This window comes from Oncorhynchus keta, chromosome 2, assembly GCF_023373465.1.
Source record: "Oncorhynchus keta strain PuntledgeMale-10-30-2019 chromosome 2, Oket_V2, whole genome shotgun sequence".
In the NCBI taxonomy this organism is placed as follows: Eukaryota; Metazoa; Chordata; class Actinopteri; order Salmoniformes; family Salmonidae; genus Oncorhynchus; species Oncorhynchus keta.
This window is the reverse complement of record NC_068422.1, coordinates 29,519,889-29,541,593: the sequence shown is the minus strand read 5'-3', so window position 1 is coordinate 29,541,593 and position 21,705 is coordinate 29,519,889. Positions and strand designations below refer to the sequence as shown.

At 42.1% G+C, this 21,705-nt stretch overlaps 3 protein-coding genes across 5 annotated transcripts in view; 2 read left to right on the top strand and 1 right to left on the bottom strand.

Annotated features, from left to right (window-relative positions):
* The window catches only part of LOC118398895 (1-phosphatidylinositol 4,5-bisphosphate phosphodiesterase epsilon-1-like), a 41,877-nt gene extending 33,821 nt beyond the window's left edge, over window positions 1-8,056 (bottom strand). For 2 of the 3 annotated variants that reach the window (XM_035794696.2, XM_035794698.2), the window contains exons 1-2: window positions 7,861-8,056; window positions 5,857-7,269 (exon numbers count right to left, since the gene is read on the bottom strand). In XM_035794696.2, coding sequence (XP_035650589.1) covers window positions 5,857-7,038 — 1,182 coding nt within the window. In that variant the 5' untranslated portion in view covers window positions 7,039-7,269; window positions 7,861-8,056. The remainder of the gene's footprint in view (window positions 1-5,856; window positions 7,270-7,860) is intronic. The other variant, XM_035794697.2, reaches the window with a different exon arrangement.
* Window positions 8,057-18,904: 10,848 nt separating this feature from the next.
* Window positions 18,905-19,360, top strand: mrpl57 (mitochondrial ribosomal protein L57). Its single transcript, XM_035794673.2, has one exon. The coding sequence runs from the start codon at window positions 18,905-18,907 to the stop codon at window positions 19,214-19,216; it is 312 nt and encodes a 103-aa protein (XP_035650566.1). The 3' UTR covers window positions 19,217-19,360.
* A 152-nt stretch (window positions 19,361-19,512) lies between these two features.
* LOC118398887 (potassium voltage-gated channel subfamily H member 1-like) overlaps window positions 19,513-21,705 on the top strand; it is a 102,083-nt gene continuing 99,890 nt past the window's right edge. The window contains exon 1 of the mRNA XM_052474930.1: window positions 19,513-19,941. Within this exon, the coding sequence (XP_052330890.1) occupies window positions 19,869-19,941 (73 nt within the window). The 5' untranslated portion in view covers window positions 19,513-19,868. The remainder of the gene's footprint in view (window positions 19,942-21,705) is intronic.

Here is a 21,705-nt window from a genome sequence, read left to right as displayed (position 1 = left end):
ACATGGACTCTGTACCGGTACCACCCTGTATATAGTCTTGCTACTGTTATTTTACTGCTGCTCTTTAATTACTTGTTACCTTTATTTCTTATTCTTATCCATATTTTTTTTAACTGCATTGTTGGTTAGGGGCTCGTAAGTAAGCATTTCACTGTAATACACATGTTGTATTTGACACGTGACTAATACAATTTGGTTTTGATTTGATTCACTACCTTGCAATTGGGCAGACGGTATCAGAGCATTAGGTCTGATACCAACAGGCTCAGAGAATGTTTCTATTTACAAGCCATCAGACTGCTGAACACTTGAACTGGACTGACCACCTGCTCTGACTCTCTGCACCTCAGCACATATGCACTCACTCACGCACACACCCATACAGATCTATATTCATCAACACACTCATCCACACACACTCATCCACACACACACACACACACACACACACACACACACACACACACACACACACACACACACACACACACACACACACACACACACACACACACACACACACACACACACACACACACACACACACACACACACCTTCCCCAAAACACATGTCAATATTGGACTATAAATTGTGCCTTCCTGTATTATACTTATGCTAAAAATTGTATTCTATTCTACTGAGCCATTAACTTTATGTTCAGATTCTTAACTTGTATTATTTCTTATTGTTTTTTGCATTGTCGATAAGGAACCTGCAAGTGAGCATTTCATTGGACAGTGTATACCATGTGTATCCTGTACATACAACTAATACAACTTGAAACTTCAGCCATCCATAGAGCCTTCAATAGCCTATAATACTGCAGCTCTTGTCACAAGGATGCATGTACTGTATGTTTTCTAATGAAACCCTGTGAAACGATAGTTGAGAAGAACATGTATGGAACCCTTGCAACACTGTCATGAGCAACTGTCATAAGCAACACTATGCCTATGTCTGGTAGGGTTTTACAAAACAGTTGATCAGTATCAAGGTTCTCGGATTACGTTCCAGCCGTCTGAAGACCGACAAATTGCACCCACATTTACCATCAGAAAGACAATCATACTCTAATTCGAGCGATCCCCACTGATATGAATAGCAAAGATTATAGTATGCATGGTTTGGTAGAAATGTTAGTAAAGTACTAGTGTTTTCTTTGAATTAACCATCTGAAAGAAAGAGAAAATATATTCTGACTTACATTAGAAGATCATGCCTAATGTGATACAGCATCCAAAATTGGTGAAAGTCAGTAAATCCACAATAGTCGTGTCATGTCTGTATGTTCCAGTTTGTAGTGGAAGAGAGAGGAAGAGAGGAGGGAGATATGTTTGAGACAGATGAGGGAGAGCATGTCTGAAACCTGAGAGAGAGAGAGAGAGAGAGAGAGAGAGAGAGAGAGAGAGAGAGAGAGAGAGAGAGAGAGAGAGAGAGAGAGAGAGAGAAAGAGTGTGTGTGTGTGTGTGTGTGTGTGTGTGTGTGTGTGTGTGTGTGTGTGTGTGTGTGTGTGTGTGTGTGTGTGTGTGTGTGTGTGTGTGTGTGTGTGTGTGTGTGTGTGTGTGTGTGTGTTTTGGGACAGCTCCCCTTATATGGTTAGGGAGACTGGACATTAGTAAGAGGTATTAGGAAAATAACATTACCTTTATATATAAAACACACATCACCATCTCTCATCTCCTACTGTAAACCACTACAGTGACTACATAGCCAGTATTAGCCACTGTGATGTAATTCACCAATGACTCTACTGTGGGTTCATTCAATAGCTCTCTCTCTCTCTCTCTCTCTCTCTCTCTCTCTCTCTCTCTCTCTCTCTCTCTCTCTCTCTCTCTCTCTCTCTCTCTCTCTCTCTCTCTCTCTCTCATTATGGCAAAATGGTAAGTGTTGCAGATAGATATGAAGCATAGACTAATTACAGTTCTCAGTTTTGCATTAAAAACAGCCAGGTCTTTTCAATACAATGTTTTTTTTTGTCGCAATGATTTGGTGTCAGAACTCCCTGATGACAGGAGTTGATACAAAATGCCTGTCACACCCTGACCATAGAGAGCCCTTGTTTCTCTATGGTGTAGTAGGTCAGGGTGTGACTAGGGGATATTCTAGTTTAACATTTCTATGTTGTGTTCTAGTTTATATTTTCTATGTTGGTGTTTTGTATGATTCCCAATTAGGGGCAGCTGGTAATTGTTGTCTCTAATTGGGGATCAAGTAGCTATTTTTCCCACCTGTGTTTGTGGGATATTGTTTTGTGTTTGTGCACCACGTAGTCACGTTTAGTTGTTTGTTCATTTGATATATTTTGTTTTAAGTTTCTCTTTGAATTAAATATGTGGACCTCAACATCCACTGCGCCTTGGTCCCGTTCTTACGACAGCCGTGACAATGCCGTGGGCTTCAACTAAAATATACAGGGAGAAAATTATCACAGCTCATCAGATCTGGGAAGAAAATAGTTATCTTTTTTTGTTTGTTTGAAAATACAAACTTTTCAAATACTCAAGGTAGTCAAATATAGTTTATATAGAGTTTCAACTAAAAGGCAATTATTTTCTTTGATATTCAAATAAAGGTCTCAGAAAATGTTGGATACCTCTCAGAAAACCAAATCATATTTGAAGGTATTTGAATACATGCAAGTTGTTTGAAAACAAAAATGTATTTGATGGCTGCCAAATATTTGATGAAGAACCAAAAACTACAGCACTTAGTTTGATTAGTTTAAATATATGATCATAAGCACATGGTTTGGAGGGCTCTTAGATATTAATCTTAATATAGCCTATTTTCTAGAATGAAATACATAAGGGACATGGAATCCCCTCAACATTATAGTAGACCACTTCTGTAGCATCAAAATGACTAACAAGTATATTTTCACAATGAGTGAGACATGAGATAATACAGTAACACTTAGTGAGACATGAGGTAATACAGTAACACTTAGTGAGACATGAGGTAATACAGTAACACTTAGTGAGACATGAGGTAAAACAGTAACACTTAACATCAAGTTTTGATAGCAGCATTGTTGTTTTATAGGACTTTGGAAATTGCTTTATAATTGCATAAATAATGAATTATAACATAAGTGGAATAAAGCACAGTCCCGTCCTCTTATGTACAGTAGTTACAAAAACTCTCAGCTCATTTGTATGCAATAAAATGCAATTACCAAAGTAGTATGTAACAACGTGCTAATAAAATGTTGCTCCAAAAGTAATTACAGTTTTATTACACAGGCACAAGAACAGTTTAATGTTAAGTGATACTGAGAATGCTAACAGTAACATGTCCCTCCCACATGCTGAAATGGCATTTTTGTCCCCCCCAGTTTTATCTTTGGAATGTGATACAAAACGAGGCCACGGTGTACTTTAGGACCATGCAGACGCCTCCGAGAAATCGGGTAGACTGGTTGGAGTGTTTATCCTACAGGATTAAAAAAGAATATATATATAGAAATAAAAAGATTATGTCCTCCCCACTTCTAAAATGACCCTGGTTACAACTATAGATATCCCAGGTTTGCAGCTCATATACATATGCTTACATCTTTCATATCATACTGTAAATACATTTGATCCCAATGTATTTCAAAACCAAGACAGCAATGTTTTTTTGCCACATAGCCATCCTACGAAAGGCTGCAGTTTGGGTGATGGGTGAAAATCTCTTTACTATATAAACAAAGCCTTATTTTAACACATTGGTCGGCAGTGAGTGCACTCAAGACACACAGAGGACATGCACACATGCACACACAATTACCAATCACAATTGTTTATTCAATTGCCTAGCTGTTATTTTCAATGGTAATGTTTTCTTTCACAGAATTTCCCCTAATAATTCTCTGAATTGTCCTTAACCCTGACCCACAGTTAAAAGTAGTATGTAACAAGTGTTGTGTTTTCTATGAGTTCAGCCAACCCTAAAATGACCTATTTTAACCTTGATCACCTGATTACTGACATAGATTCTGGCATTATTTTGTACAGAAACAACTTAACCAGGATCTAAAGTCTTATTTTCTGCTGAGAACATGGCGGTTCAGTACTAATCAGTGGAGGCTGGTGGGAGGAGCTATAGGAAGGCAGGATCATTGTAATGGCTGGAATGGAACCATACCAAACACATCAAACATATGGAAACCACACGCTTGACTCCGTTCCATTGATTCCATTCCAGCCATTATAATGAGCCAATCCTCCTATAGCTCCTCCCACCAGCCTCCTCTGGTACAAATACCTCTTGTACAACAAGAGTTGGAGTTAATTCAATTTCCATAGCTGCCAGTTAAATCAAAATGCAAAAGGCACTCACACATCTGAGCTTCTTTGTTGCAGGTTCACAGGTAATAAAAATGAAGAAACCATTGAAATCAGCCATATAATTTATTTTCAAAGAAGTGCAATTCATTTACTGGAATTAGATTTAAATGTTATTGCCCAAATTCAAGGAATAAAGTATTTAACGCAGACTGTTATTTATTGCTAAGTTGAATCAGAAGTGTTATTGCTTTGACTGGAGCAAACAGCAGTGTTTTCCAGATTGGTCACTTCACTGTTCCAAGGATTCAATATGGACCAATATGTAGTTTACCACTAGGTGGAAGTCTAATCCACGCTATTGTTTCCTGTCAGGGTCGAGTCTATTGCCACTGCAGAATTAGTACTGAATGAAGTCTGCAGTTAGTTTCTATCCCAGATTGACACTTTAAACCACCATAACCCCTCTGAGTTTATGCCACTCATCCCCCTCTTTATGAATGTACTCATAAACTATTTATTGTGTGGGACCACTGTACACACATCCTGTTTTTATTAACTTTACATACACACACAATTATTGAGGGGGAAAAACTAAATATAACCCAAAGGCTTATTTCCATTATGGTAAAATATATTTATTCTAAGTCAACACAAACATCACCATCACCAGTTTTCTCTAATCATCCTAATCTCAGAGGTTCTTCTTTCCATACAGGTTATGAATATCTTGACCTGCTCTGAGTCTATCAGCCAAACCATTAGCAAATTATGGACCAGTAAGTAAGTAGGCTAAGTATGTAAGTTATTCCTTTCATTTCCCCTGAAGCTTGTTGTTTCTGACTCGGCAACACCTTAAAAACAAACTCTGGACTGTGTGTGCTTTGTTTTCCACTGACTTTATTTGTTTCTCATGGTTGAGACTGTAACCATCTGCCAAGTGATTGTGATGTAATGGTGTAGCCTAACTTTTCCATTGGGTGTGTACCCACTGGAGCAGAGAAGCAATCCCAGACCCTCTTTCTACATCTCAAATGGCACCCTATTCCCTATATAGTGCACTACCTTTCACCATAAGGCTTTGTTGAAAAGTAATGCACTTTAGGGAATAAGGTGCTATTTGAGACACACCCTCTATAATACAGGCCTCTAGTGTTCTACTTAACTTTTAACCACCCCTCCCCTCTGCTCTCCTACCCGGCTACCCCAACCCCCATTTCCCCTGCAGCTCCGGGAGATTTGTCTCACACTGCACTGTGTGTAGTAACTATTACATACTGTAGCAGGGGATTTCACACACATTTTTCCTTTTTGTGCCCCGCCGTGTGTGTGTGTGTGTGTGTGTGTGTGTGTGTGTGTGTGTGTGTGTGTGTGTGTGTGTGTGTGTGTGTGTGTGTGTGTGTGTGTGTGTGTGTGTGTGTGTGTGTGTGTGTGTGTGTGTGTGTGTGTGTGTGTGTGTGTGTGCGCGTGCGTGCGTGGGTGCGAGTGAGTGAGTACAGTGCAGTCTAGGGTTTTTACATTTTAAACTAAAAGTGACACAGTTTTGCCCAATGGAACCATGAAAGCTAACTGTGTGTATGTTCTTACCTGAAAAAACATGTCTCCTTTTTTTCCAAGGTGAGGTTTACATGCTTGCAGATGTAGACTCTGAGAAGTTGAACTGTATCCACTCAAGCGACTGTATTCACTAGGCCCAGAGAAACGGTCCCTTCTGCACACAGCGTCCCACGCTTCCTCACTGATCCTCCACGAGGGTAATGTCCTGATGATTGCCCTAGTCCCTGTACACACAGACTTCTTCACCCTCTGGTTATCCCTCAAGAACCTACGGACCAGGACCGTCGAACGCTCCCTCTTATTATATACAAAGCTATCCTCAGTCTCGCAGTCAAATCCTAACCCATTGTCTGAGGCCATCTTCAAAGCTGTGGGGCTTTTGGGGGGGCTGGTGGGAAGGAGTGCCAGTGTAGAGCACCTTTGCGTTTTGGCCTTGCCCCCTGGGCTGATGTGCCCATCTCTGAGTCCGTGGGCACAGCTGGTGTCAGCGACTGTTGATGACGTCATCTCCTCTACGAGACAGAAGGCGAAGCTGCCCGTAGCGACTCTTGCGGGGGAAGATGGGACTGAGGATGCTGAGCCTGACACTTTGCCCCCTACAGCCTCCTTGCCTCTATCACCTAAGGAGGTACCAGAGTAGAGCAAGCTCTGAAACCAGTTCTTGCCCTCACCTGGTAGTGTCCTTGCATTGCACAGAGGAGACAACTCTTGCGACTCCAACTCCTTGAAACTCCTTCGTACATCTGTACCATGATGTACTACAGTACCCACAATGCTCTGTGTAACATATCCTGTTTTATCCACTGTGTACGTCTGAGGTGAGATCCCTGCTCTCTGGACTGGAGTGTTACTGTCAGAGTCACTGCAGACGTCTGTGATCGGTTTACTTTGGCTGCAGCACAGTACACAAGGCCCAAGGCCCTTTCTGCGGCTTGCGCCACAGCAGCAGCCTGAAGGTTTACTGGTAGGCCGCACAGTCACACACACTCTTTGTCTCGATCCAGAATCCAGAGACTCCACTGAACGGCAGCCATTGCTGGAGTGTTTATCCGGTTGGAATGGCGGTGGTGGTGCATCTGTGTCATTAGAGTGTAGTTGGACTTTAACTCTCCTCTGGGTCCCATGTGGGCTCCTGGGCCTTACAATCCCATGATCTATCTTATCGGCACCCGCCTCTGTCCCGTCTGTGTTGCTGGTACATTCCTCCAACATAATGCCGGCCCGCCTGCCTTTCTGTGTCTTCCTCCTTGTTGGTATTCAGAGACGTCAGAGCGAGACGTGGGTGCAGGTGGAGTCCACAACAGCTGTGAACACCAGGAGAGTCAACGCTGTCCGGGAGATGCGTCCCTCTGTGCACACTCAGAGATTGACCTTGCTGCCGTGCCGACCAGGTAGACACATCCCTCGTCAATCTGCAGGGGACAGCAGGAGAACCCAAGTTAGCTGAAAAATAGAACACACAAAAACTGTTTTGTGCTGAAGACTATCCCAAGCCAACAAATTAGATAGTGTCCTAATGATATCTATTGAACTCGGAATACAAACAAAATCACAACAAGATAATTATTATTAGCTGTAGTGAGAGGTTTGAAGTTGCAGTGCCAAGTTGTCACTGGATACTGGACAATGCACCATAACCTGTGAAATGGAAGTGACTATGATGTGATGATTGAAGGCAGATGAACCATACAATCAGTCTTCCCCTCACTTTCCCTGCCTAAGGCCAAACACTTTCCCTGCTTATGGCCAAACAATGTGAGAAAACATTAAGACCGGATTATGAGGTAACTGTAACAGAGCTCTGTGCAGTGACCTACATGCATTAAAGCTCCTAAAGTGGTGAATGAAAAATAGTTAAGAAAGTATTGTACCCCATTCTCTTCTGCTACAGTATAACAATGTAAAACCCTGCATTATCAATGGTCTACTCTTCGACATATCACATGAAAACCTTAGAAGAATCGAAGGTCAAACGACTGAAACTTCTCAACCTTTTCAGCCTGTGATCTTGTTGAATGGTTAGGTTTTCCTTACCTTTGTGTGAAAGGTTGGTGTTTGTCTCTCCAGAATCAGTTGCAGCGGACCAGATGTGTCCCTGTTCCGTCTCTATCCACAGTAGGCTATAAGAAAATAGGGGGATTGGGAGGAGAGGAAAAGAGTGATCAGGGGAGAGGGAGAGAGGAAAAGAGAGGGATCTGGGAAGAGGGGAAAAGGGGGGAGCCACAGAAATAGGGATCTCACCGGGCAGGGCTCCCTTTACAGAACTTGGCAGGACAACGAGCTGAAGCTTTTTCAGTTTTTCCCCTTTTTTTACTCACAGCTCACTGGATTATTTTGCAATCACCATGGACAGAACCTAATGCTAATACCTTCACAGCTTTTAAAGTGGCAGTCACTTAAATAGCCTTGCTTTTTTACGGCCATTTATTCAATCAGAAATTTGTACCATCACCCTCACGTCAATATGAGTTTACAATCAATCATATGAGTTGCCCATTCAGAAATTAATATTAATATTAATGTTAATTAATAGATATTTCAAGTTTTAATGTCACGTGCACAAGTACTGTGAAATGCCTGTCTTGCTAGCGCCAAACCCAACAATTCAGTAATCAATAAAGCATTACACAGTAGAACAAAATCAAAACAATAAATAAATAAATATGAAGAACACGAGAAAGGAAGTAAGCTATATACAGGGTCAGTTCCATATTTAAGGGGTAAGGTGACTAGGCATCAGAATATATGATACACAGAGTAGCAGCAGCGTAAATTATAATTGCGTGTGTGGTGTGTGTGTGTGTGTAGAGTCAGTATTAATGTGTGTGTGTGTGTGTGTGTGTGTGTGTGTGTGTGTGTGTGTGTGTGTGTGTGTGTGTGTGTGTGTGTGTGTGTGTGTGTGTGTGTGTGTGTGTGTGTAGAGTCAGTATTAATGTGTGTGCATGTTATGTGTGTGTTGGAGTGTTCTTACCTGCTTATGCATTCTCATTTCAACACCAAACCCACCACTGGTGTGCATGGCCAAAGAGCTCTATTTTCACGTCATCCAACAAATGTAAATGCCTGGAGTTTGGTGGATGGATCGTTGATGCCTGGAGTTTGGTGGTGGATCGTTGATGTTATGGCGCTATTTGGCATCCATTGGTCCTGGAGCCCTTGTCAAGATCAATGGCATCACTAACTTTACCCAGTGCCATGATATTTTAGTGAAAAACCTGGTTGCTTCTGTCAGGAGGCTAAAACATGGCCACAAATAGATCTTTAGCACACATCAAAATCCACAAAGAAAGGTTCATTGGCCACAAGATCAATATTTTGCAATGGCCATATCAGTCTCCAGACTTGAAACCAATTGAAAACCTGTAGTTGGAATTGAAGAGGGCCGTCCATAAGCACACATGAAGGATATCAAGGATCTGCAAGAATTCTGTAAGGAGGAATGGTCTAATATCCCTCTCAATGTGTTCTCCAACTCAAATCTCTTTCTCTGAGCAAAGTTATTAGTATAAAATAAATATAACCTCCCAATTTTTTGGACTACAATATAGCTCAGTATTTTAATGATTTATTTTAAACTGTAATTTTTGCCCATAATTTCAGACCTCACTGTAGTTATTACATATCTGACGTAAAAAACTGCAGCAGCTTTTAAAATCCATGAAATAAAAGTACCTACACTATGTATACTAAAGTATGTGGACATCCTTCATATTAGTGGATTATGCTATTTCAGCCACACCCATAGCTGACAGGTGTATAAAATTGAGCACACAACCATGCAATCTCCATAGACAAACTTTGTCAGTAGAATGGCCTTACTGAAGTGCTCAGTGACATTCAATGTGCCACCATCAAGTCAGTTTGTGAGATTTCTGCCCTGCTAGAGCTGCCCCGGTCAAGAGTGATGTTATTGTGAAGTGGAAACGTCTAGAAGCAACAACGGCTCAGCCACGAAGTAGTAGGTCACACAAGCTCACAGAACGAGACCGCTGAGTGCTGAAGCATGTAGAGTGTAAAAATTGTCTATCCTTGGTTGCAACACTCACTACTGAGTTCCAAACTCCCTCTGGAAGCAACGTCAGCACACAAACTGTTCATTGGGAGCTTCAATAAATGGGTTTTCATGGCCGAGCAGCCGCACACAAGCCTAATATCCTGGTCCTTCTGTGGCTCAGTTGGTAGAGCATGGCGCTTGTAACGCCAGGATAGTGGGTTCGATTCCCGGGACCACCCATACGTAGAATGTATGCACACATGACTGTAAGTCGCTTTGGATAAAAGCGTCAGCTAAATGGCATATATTATTATTATATATTATAATATCACCATACATAATGCCAAGCGTCAGCTCGCCGCCATTGGACTCTAGAACCGTGGAAACGCATTTTCTGGAGAGATGAATCACACTTTCTCATCTGGCCGTCCAACGGATGAATCTGGGTTTGTCGGATGCCAGGAGAATGCTACCTGCTCCAATGCACAATGCCAACTGTAAAGTTTGGTGGAGGAGGAATAATGGTCTGGGGCTGTTTGTCATGGTTCAGGCTAGGCTCCTTAGTTCCAGCGAAGGGAAATCTTAACACTATAGCATACACTTACATTCTAGATGATTCTGTGCTTTAGACTTTCCTTTTCAGCATGACAATGCACAAAGCGAGGTCCATACAGAAATGATTTTTTGAGATCGGTGTGGAAGAACTTGCCTGCACAGAGACATGACCTCAACCCTAGCAAACACCATTGGGATGAATTGGAAGACTGCGAGCCAGGCCTAATCGCTCAACATCAGTGCCCGACCTCACTAATGCTCTTGTGGCTGAATGGAAGCAAGTCCCCGCAGAAATGTTCCAACATCTATTGGAAAGCCTTCCGAGAAGAGTGGAGCAGCTAAGGGGGGACCAACTCCTTGGTAATGCTCATGATGTTGGAATGAGATGTTCGACGAGTAGGTGTCCACATTCTTTTGGTCATGTAATGTATTTCATTGTGAAGCACATGACTTATCTCTGTATGAAATTCATTGGTATAAATATCTTAACTTATCAAACCAAAAAAAGCATGAAACCAGAGAGGTTTGAAACCTTTTCCGTCACTTTGATGAAACAACTGGATTACTGTTTTCATGCAGCAAACTCTGTATAATAGTGTCTCCAGCTGAGATAGAATAGTCATTACATGTCAAATGGTTGATTCCTCTTGCTTACTGTAGAATTCGGAGAAGAAGGAAATGTCTTGACGTTCTATGGACCTTCACTTATCCGATTGAGAATTATTAGTTGCAGGCAGGGAGAGGCCGCGCCGACGCAATGGTTGCTCCGCGTCACACATTTCGGGGCTCAGCCTGCATCGTGCTTTGCTCCCCGCTCAAATTAGTGATCAGTGTAGAGGTGGATACGTGTAGAGGTGAATGAGAAAGAATGTTCCTGGTGTTTGTGACGCCCGCCATTTGGTGAGATGCAGACCCGGGGGTAAATGGTGAGACGGAAGATACCCGGAATGTCTCGTTGAGCTTTGATATGGAGGTCAGGCTAGGGTACAGTCTATTAGCTATTTGGTGAGGGTGTTTGTTCTGAAACCGCTACAGTGCTTTAGGTGCCAAGGATTCGGACATGTGGGAGCAGTATGTATAAGGGAGATCCCATGATGTGGAAAGTGTGCAGGAGGGCCTAGTCAGAGGGAGTGTGCAGTTTGGTTTGAGAAAGCACTGTGTGTAAACTGTGGGGGCACCCATGCAGCTGGGTATCTGAAGTGTCCTGTACGAGAGAGACAAGTTGGGAAGGTTTCATATGCTGAGGGAGTAAGGAGAGTAGAGAATAGCCCAAGGGTGAGGGATTCGACTGGGAGCCCCCCAGTGAGTAGGCCCGAAGAGAGAGATCCAGAGAGGGTGAGTTTTAGTAGTATATAGGTGCAGGGTTAGTATATAAGTGCAGGGTTAGATGATTGTGTAATACAAATTTGACACCTTCCCCCTTTTTTGTGACCAAAATGTGCAATCTGGTCTCTGACCAGCGAAAGGCAGCAATACGCAACACAGCGTCTAGTATGCTGTAAATTCACACGAAGAAGAAGATGAAGAAGAAGGAAATAAATGTCTTGAAGGTTACAGGACGAGGCATCTTGAGAGCATCCCTGTGAGGAGGACAAGGCCAATACAGAGTGATATAAATAACATGCGCCCGGCCTTTATCCGGCCTTTATCCTAACACACTTACCACAATACAATGAATGGGCAAGGGGGGCAAAAACTGAATTACACTAACAAATGAATATATCTCAATCAGGTAAATATAAATCATAAAGGTACGTACCTAATATCTCATCATGTACATTAATATTGAATATATTTACACAATTATACATGGAGCTCGGTATGTTCAGTCTTTTATACAAATATGTCCAAATTGGCTCTAACATACCGGCCCCTAATTGTTGACTACACTGAATGCACAACAATTACTTAATATTCAAACGTAGAGCCAATACACAAAACGTTCTATACCAGAGCACTATTACAATTCATAGCTATATACAAATATACAAGGTGCCATATAGGAAAACAGTCCATAGATCTGTCTGAGTTGAAGTGTAAAGGTGTTCAACTTCCAAAAATGTCAAGAGTTTGACGTCCAAAAATGTATGACTATGACATCAAAGAATGTAACAGTACGACATCAACGAATCAGAGGTTCACGTGATTCTAAGATGGAGCACTGTGTGTGTGTGTCACTCCGTCATCTCAAGGAGCAGACAGAGTTTATTGATAGGTCTCTGTAAAATATTGGTCTTAGTCTTAACCATGATGCTCTGGACAAGACCTTTGGCCCCTGGCAACGCCTCCACTACACGCCCCATTAGCCAAGAGTTCCTTGGGGCGGTGTCATCGACGATGACCACAAGGTCACCAGGACTGAAGTTTCTCCTAGTTCCACTTCTTCCTCTCCTGCGTAAGTGGAAGATACTCCCTGATCCATCTCTTCCAGAAGAGGTCAGTGATATATTGTACTTGCTTCCATCTCCTTCGTGAGTATAGGTCGCTTCTCTGGAATAGTCCAGGTGGCAGGACTGGCTTAGCTTTCAGATGAAGCAGATGGTTCGGAGTCAGGGGTTCTAGATCATTAGTTACAGTTGTGATTGGTCTGTGGTTCATAATCGCCTCAACACAGCTCTTAAGGATCTTCCTTAAGCAGAAGACAGCTCTTAATGATCTTCCTTGCTAAGGAGTTGGCACAGGGTATCCAATATCGCTGGCGAAGTCTAGAAAGCATGTGACCTCTCCCAGAGTGGCCAACCTGCTCATGGATGTGGAGTAAGATCTGTCTGGAGATGTAGGAGTCTTTGGGAAGGATCATAGGATTCTTTAGTTCCGTAGGCATAGCAGATTTGCTTAACCTTCCTCCCACTCGCAGAATGTCATTGTCAACAATTGGATCAAGCTTACAGATTGAGCCACTTCTCTTGGCACATTGTTTTCCCTTCACAACTAGTGCAATTTCTTGTTTAAAGTGCTGTCGTTGCTCAAATCGAATGATGACCTTTTCTGCTTCATCTAGGTCCTCCACAGACAGACTTTCTTTTCCAAACGTCAGTTTGAACTTGTCAATTTGTTCCTTCAGTGAGTTTGTCAGACTCTGATCTGATCTTGGATCAGTTTGAGACAATTTTCCTTTTCTGGCTTAACGGTAGAAGAAGTCTCTTCGGTTTCAGCATCCAGGCAACTGCTTTCTTCAAGCTGTTCCATGTTGAATAGTACTCAGTCAGTTTGCTGGTTGGACTATTTTCTTCCACACTTGTACTGTTTACGATTACGATTCTTTTCTCACCTCTGGATCATCCGGAGGGATGGAGTCAAGCTCCTCTGGGACTTTCGGCCATTGAGTTTCTGTTTTCTCCAGGAATTCTGGTCCTTTGCGCCATCTCTTTGAGTTCAGGAAAATTTCAACATGTAATCTTCTTGAGGCATCATCGGCTGGGTTGTGTTTGGTGTTCAAATACCCTCCACTGTTTTGCTTTCGATAGGTCACGGATCATAGCAACCCTATTAGCCACAAAGGTATATAATCTCTTGGTATCATTACGGATGTATTTTAGCACAGACTGGCAGTCTGTCCAGAAAGTTGACTCCTCAAGTTCAATCTGGAGCTCCAACCTTAACATCCTGTCCACTCGCACTGCCAATGTTGCTGCAACAAGTTCCAGTCTGGGGATTGTCATCTGCTTGAGTGGAGTCACCCTTGATTTCCCCAGTATGAATGCAATGTGGACCTTTTCCATACCGTTTGTGAACCTAAGGTAGCTTTCTGTGCCATAACCTTGTTCACTTGCATCACCGAAGTGATGCAGCTGTGCGGTCTTGACTTGACCAAAGTTCTCAGGCATCATACACCTGTCTATCTGGAATCTGGAGAGCTGGTCCAGCTCTGAGAGCCATCTCTTCCATGAAATAGAGTGTTCTTCATGGATGACTTCGTCCCATCCACACTTTCGCTTGCAGAGCACTTGAAGAATTTGCTTTGCCTTTAATACGAATGGGGCGAGGAAACCTAATGGATCATAAATAGAGCTGACAGTTGAGAGAATACCTCTTCTTGTAAGGGGTCTGTTCTTGACAGTGACTCTGAAGGTAAACGCATCACTTTCAATGTTCCATCGGATTCCAAGTGCTCTTTCAACAGACAGCTTTTCTCTGTCCAGGTCCAGTGATTTTATCTGCTTGGCTTTGTGTTCATCAGGGATAGAAGCTTTTATACAAATATGTCCAAATCGGCTCTAACAACATTGTAATAGGTGTCAAGCTTTTGGGCATGTAGCAGCAGTGTGTAGGAGGGAGGTTTCTAGGAGGGAGGTCTCTAGGTGTGAGAAGTGTGCAGAAGGGCACGAGACAAAGGAATGTATAGTATTGGGGAAAGTAGTGATATTTGTTAATTGTAGGGGTGCCCATGTGGCTGCAGATCAGAAATATCCAGTGCGAGAGAGGCAGATTGAGGTATCCAGGCTTGGAGTAGTGAAGAAGTTGTCATATGCTAGTGTAACGGATGTGAAACTGCTAGTTTAGTTAGCGGTGGAATAGTGCGCGCTAAATAGCGTTTCAATCGGTGACATCACTTGCTCTGAGATCTTGAATGCTCTGCAAGGGCCGCGGCATTTGTGGAGCGATGGGTAACGATGCTTCGTGGGTGACTGTTGTTGATGTGTGCAGTGGGTCCCTGGTTCGCGCCCGGTTATGTGCGAGGAGACGGTCTAAAGTTATACTGTTACATTGATGCTGTTGACCCGGATCACTGGTTGCTGCGGAAAAGGAGGAGGTCAAAAGGCGGGTGAGTGTAACGGCTAGCTTAGTTAGCGGTGGAATAGTGCGCGCTAAATAGCGTTTCAATCGGTGAAGTCACTTGCTCTGAGACCTTGAAGTAGTGGTTCCCCTTGCTCTGCAAGGGCCGCGGCTTTTGTGGAGTGATGGGTAACGATGCTTCGTGGGTGACTGTTGTTGGTGTGTGCAGAGGGTCCCTGGTCCGCGCCCGGGTATGGGCGAGGGGACGGTCTAAAGTTATACTGTTACACTGTGGCAGTGAAGAAAATAGAGGAAGATGGGTCAAGGGGGAGGGATCCTGAGAGGAGTGGTGTGAGTAGTAGATTTGTACCAATATATAGAGGGATAGGCCAACAAATGATATACAAATACCAGTCAAAAGTTTGGACACACCTACTCATTCAAGGGCTTTTCTTTATTTTTACTATTTTCTACATTATAGAATGCTAATGATGACATCAAACTATGAAATAACATTCATGGAATCATGTAGTAACCAAAAAAGTGTTAAACAAATCTAAATATCTTTTACACTTTACATTTTTCAAAGTAGCCACCCTTTGCCTTGATGACAGCTTTGCACACTCTTGACCTTCTCTCAACCAGCTTCACCTGGAATGCTTTTCAACAGTATTAAAAGAGTTCACACAGTCTCCTCTGAACAGTTGATGTTGAGATGTGTCTGTTACTTAAACTCTATTTGGGCTGCAATTTCTGAGGCTGGTAAATAATGAACTTATCCTCTGCAGCAAAGGTACCTCTGGGTCTTCCTTTCCTGTGGCGGTCCTCACGAGAGCCAGTTTCATCATAGTGCTCGATAGATTTTGCGACTGCACTTGAAGAAACTTTCAAAGTTCTTGAACTGTTCCGTATTGACTGACCTTCATGTCTTAATGATGGACTGTCATTTCTCTTTGCTTATTGGAGCTGTTCTTGCCATAATATGGACTTGTCACAACACAACTGATTGTCTCAAATGCATTAAGAAGGAAAGAAATTCCACACATTAACTTTTAACAAGGCACACCTGTTAACTGAAATGCATTCCAGGTGACTACCTCATGAAGCTGCTGGTCATCTATGAATGTTTGAACGTCTTGGAGAAAAATCTGGCCTTAAATGGCCATTCACTCTTATAATCTCCACCCGGCACAGCCAGAAGATGACTGGCCACCCCTCAGAGCCTGGTTCCTCTCTAGGTTTCTTTCTTTGTTCCTGTCTTTCTAGGGAGTTTTTCCTAGCCACCATGCTCCTACATCTGCATTGCTTCCTGATTTAGGCTGGGTTTCTGTATAGCACTTTGTGACATCTGCTGATGTAAAAAGAGCTTTATAAATAGATTTCATTGATTGGTTGGTTCGTTGAGAGAATGTCAAGAGTGTGCAAAATTGTCATCAAGGCAAAAGGTGGCTGCTTTTAAGAATCTCAAATATAAAATATATTTGTTTAACACTTCTGTGGTTACTACATGATTCCATATGTGTTATTTCATAGTTTTAATGTCTTCACTATTATTCTACAAGGTAGAAAATAGTAATCATTAAGAAAACCACTTGAATGAGTAGGGAGTTATACTTCAGTCTAGTAGGTAACGGTAATGCAACATTTATTGGATGCCAACCGCCATTAAACCTCATCAAGGAAGAAGATAGGAACCGTGACATTCCTCACACTCCAGTACTCTAGGTGGCGGTGTACGCTCCTTTCAGTTGGTTGCGATCCGCCGATACAAATTTAAATAAGATGTCTCTGAGCCTGACTGGGGTCACATGCAAGAATTAGCATGGTACGTGAAGACAACGTCAATAAAGCTGAATTTTGACAACAAGTTAACTCGTAACTAACAGGTATTTCGAATGAAATGGAGCGAGGACCAATTTACTAGTCAATTCATGCATAAAGCGTTTGTAACGTTAGCTAGCTATCAAATAGCTAGTAGTATATACTATAGCAGTAGCAAATATTTAAACTATGTGCTAGTAGCAGTGGCTCTAGCTATTACTAACATGCATCCACCATGCCCACTTTGGTAAACAGGTGGTTAACGTTACACACGTTTGTAGTTTCAATGATTTAATAGGCCTACATTATTGGTGTTGCTCATGTTATATTCCCGCCCTGATGACTTGGATTAGTCTGAAAATGGAATAGACAATATGTCCATGAAATGTGGTATTTTCCAGAATTTTCGTTCATGCTCCAACTTCTGTGCATGATCCTCTAACGTTAGATGAAATGTCTTTTGACATTTTGTATTTTTATTAGTTATATAGCTAGCTAGCTAGCTATATTTCATCATCTTTGAATTCCATGAATATACCCATATCTCTCAACAATAATGTTAGAGTAACTTCTTCATTACATTAAAAAATATATTTATATACCTCCAGGAGGGATTTTTGCTTTAACGCAATGATGAAATGACCTCCATTGTTATGTTTTACCACTAACACCAAAGATTGTCTATTATATTGACAAAATAGTTGATTGGACAATGGAATTGGCAGAAGATATATGACGTCAAGCATGTTTATGCTGAGCTGCACTGGGGTCCGGAACACAATCATGGTTACATTAATACAGGTGGAGCCGGCTCGAGATATGTGTTGGAAATTGTACCTCAATGCAGGGATGAGATATGCCACTCGAACTACTCAATTGTACCTTTATCCACTTCATTGAGACAATTGAAGTACTGCTACTTTTTCCAGAAAAAGTCCCTTTTCGTCCTTATGCTAGGTAGCAGTAGGCCTACAGCCATTCTGAAATGGCAGTGTCAGCCAATCAGCTAATTTGTTCTTCCAAGCAATGTGCCATTCCATAATGGCTGCTGTGGCAGTTTTCTGTGAAAACTAGCAGTATTTCAATCTTCTCTATGGAGCAATGTGGATAAAGCTAAAGTTGAGTACAGTGACATATCCCATCCCTGCGTTGAGGTACGTTTTCTGACCCATATCTCGCGCCACCTCCACAGTGTCTTAATGTAACGATGGTTGCGGTGCGACCCCAGTGCAAGTCAGTGTAAACAAGCATAATGGTAGGGTCGGTGTCTTCTGGCAAACAATGGAAATACAGGTCTTCAAATATGGAAGGCAGGCGAGACGAGGTGAGATTAGGTGTAATCATTCTAGCCAATAAGAGGGCAGATCAGCGTATGAACAGCGGGCCATAAAGATAGAGGACTCTTCTTTGTATCTGTACTATTAAACTGTCTGTGACAGTATGGGCAGCACCATTGAGGCTATCTCTGTTTTTAAAGTAGTACATTTTCTTCTTCATTGTCTGATCGCTACCAACTCATAGGAATCTCCCCACCTGTTGACTACTTTTAAAATGGTGGCAGCCCTCACTGTCCCTTTTAAAACAGGTTATATCCATGATGAGTCCTCTATCTCTCCGACTCCGATATAAAGTCACAAAACATTATTTTTTTTGCCGAAATGCCACGTGTGTCCACTTATATCAGTGCATTCATAACTACCTAACCATTATGAAACATATATTAGATCAAATAAGCTTCACATAGCACATTAGCAACAACATTTTTTGTTGACCAAATTCGACACTCATTATCCTCCAAACAAAAAGTCTTCACTTCGTGGCCTTATTTTTTGTGGACAGATTTTTTTGGGTGCAGTAAAACCTATTGCTTTGCCTCTTGCTCTCTGATAACACCAATGTTCCTGTTCGTGGGAGCCAATACCCTAATGTTTTTTCTGTCATCTTGTAACCTATAAATCCAGGACTTGCTGAGAAGAACCCACATCCTTCACCATGTTCCTCACCATGGCCCTGCTGAGGAAAGGCATCTCTGGCAAGCAGTGGATCGGGAAGTACCGCCGGCCGCGTGCCATCACCTGGCAGATGAAACGCAACATGCTGGTGCACCTGGAGCGCGAGGCGGAGAACGAGTACTGGATCTCCCGACCGTACATGACCACAGAGCAGGAGAGAGGACACGCCGCTGAGCGCCGAGCACAGAGCTGGCTCAAAATTAAGGAGACCAAGTTTCAAAAGTTTCCAGAACATAAGTATGTTGCAGATCATCTAAGTCACCTCAACACGACCAAGACATGGTCAAGTTAATGAGGAGGAAGTATTGACTTTGTGTGGGGAGATGGAGATGGGGCTGCCATTTGACTCCTGTGTGTCTTTAATGTATGTAATGTATATGAACTATGGAGTGTTGGTAATTATATCTTTATAAAGCAAGCTCATATTTGAAAACAACCAATGATTTTCTTTATACAACATGACAAAGGGTATTGTGCATACATTAGTGAGTCATAGACTCTTAACCCCTCTGGGACCCCTGCCTCTCGACCACATGTCCGCCCTCCTGAAGCGTCTCATTACCGAGTTGTCCCACCGCAAAACTATACCGTATATCACCGGCAGATGGCGCTACAAGTTTGAATGAGTAACCACCAGTTTTGGGGTACCACCAGTCAGGCGCGCTCTAGCAAGCGCGAAGGAGAGTTCCCCAGATGCGAGTCGCGACTAGCTGTAAGCGCTTCATTCGGCTTCGCACACGCTTTCTCGTGTGCAGGGGTGCGCAGCCATCGACTGCGATAAGGCTTTGTAGCAATAGCAGCTAGACGATCCCTTTACCTAAAGCTCACTTTCTCAGTACAGATAAAAGGGACCATGAAGACAGCCATCTGGACTTGTCGTTTTGCGGGTAGTATCCAGCCCCACCGATCGCTCCCACACACGGACGACTGAATGACGAGCGAGGATGGCCGGAGGAAGGAGAGGACTTGTAGCCCCTCAAAACACTTTTTTAGAAAATATTGTCAGACGATCTAACGGTAAGGATCTTGCTCACATGAGATGCGCTAATGCCTATGATAATTCACTTGAGGATGGAGTATCCCACCAAAAAACATGTTGGGGTGTTAAATCATCGATGAAGCCTACCCCTTGGCATGTTAAAACGCATAATGTCGAGGGTCGAGAAACTGGGAGATCTTTCTCAATTAACATCGTCTGAACTTCAGAATAATCATAAAACAGAATAAAACAATTTCCATCTCCTACGAATTATTTGTAGCCTATTTTCAAACGTCAATGTTTAATAAAGTTTGTATGGTAGTCTGAATTTATTAATTGAACAACATGGATAGGTTACCATCTAGGCTATTTGTCTGGCACATCTCTGGTTTACAGTCAGGCTTGGGCACATCCCATTCACAGAAAGTCGCATGCCATTGTATCTCATGTGCACATGGAATCAGCAGTGACGCACAATTTGTGAAATTATGCAGTTTAAAAATAGCCTCGCTGTTTCTCGCTAGTCGCCCCATAATGAAGTAAAGATAAAATACCCCGAATACATTTTATTTCATAGACTTCATAAATTAGAATAATGGATTACTATATTGCACTTTAAAGTTGTTTGCCCTGTCGGTTCATTGTGATTTTGCAAAGTTACACAAAACTACTTTTAGTTAAAAAGCTCAAATAACGTGTGTAAGGCAATATGTCCAGGTGAAATGTTGGTTGTGAAATAGTATTAAAATAACTCAAATAAAACAACCGTTTATATGAAATACATTTGTCACTGTCACTTTAACCATTTTTCTTTTTAACTTTTCAGTATGGACATTATCACATAGACAGACAGGTATAAACAAACCATGTTTTGGAGTGCTGCTCATGTTTCCCCCCCTAATCTCACTCTCTAACTTTTTGTACTATGTTTGTTGTTCTGTACCAATTGCTGTTAATTTACAAAGTAAATTAATTCAAGTCTATGACATCAGTCTAAAATCCTGGCCTGGGGGTGGATGCCTATACCCCCCCCCACCTGTTCTCTTTTCATTTAACATCATTAACTTCTATTCATTTGGGTTCACAGACACTACCCAGCTAAAGTTTAGGAAAATGTTCTGCATTAGCTGGGTAGTAACTGTTTGTTACTGGTAATTCAATCCCTAGGACACTTGTTCTTCATTGGGACATAGATGAAATGATGCTTAGCTACCCATCAGTGATGGCATCCTACTGTTGTTTTGAAAACCATTGTAAAATAACAAATGTTGGCATGGAACGTTCTACTTCATAGTACTGTGTTTGTGTCAGTAATGTTACTGGTTGTCTTCATTTAGCTTGGTGAATGTAGTTTGGTAGGCTAGTGTGTGTAGTTTGTATTTTTTTGTTATTGTTGGGTAGCACATGTAGTTTGTGTTTTGTTCCCATTCCATGTTGATGACAAGTGACATTTTGACACCACAGATGGAACATACTTTATTATTTAGTACTCTACTGCTGCTGCAGCACGCATGTCTTTCATATTGCCAGGTTGACTTTATGTACTGGCAGATTCAATCATGCTTTTCTTCTAAAAACAATGTGAACAACATATTGTGTGTGCAATAGTGGGAGCTGGAACCAACCACTGTGAAATAGTGTGAGGAAACTATTTATAAAAAATAAATCAAATCTATATTCTGTGTGTGAGAGACAGTCATTCCCCTAATCTCATAGCCAACAGGCCAGAAGCCTCCAGAGAGGTAGAGACCAGGAGACAGAACTGAAGCATGTAGCATGTCTTTTAAATCTTTTATGGTATG

What these genes read in the sequence shown, in the direction of transcription:
- mrpl57 (XM_035794673.2), top strand. Translation starts at nt 18,905, where the DNA reads ATGTTCCTCACCATGGCCCTGCTGAGGAAAGGCATCTCTGGCAAGCAG.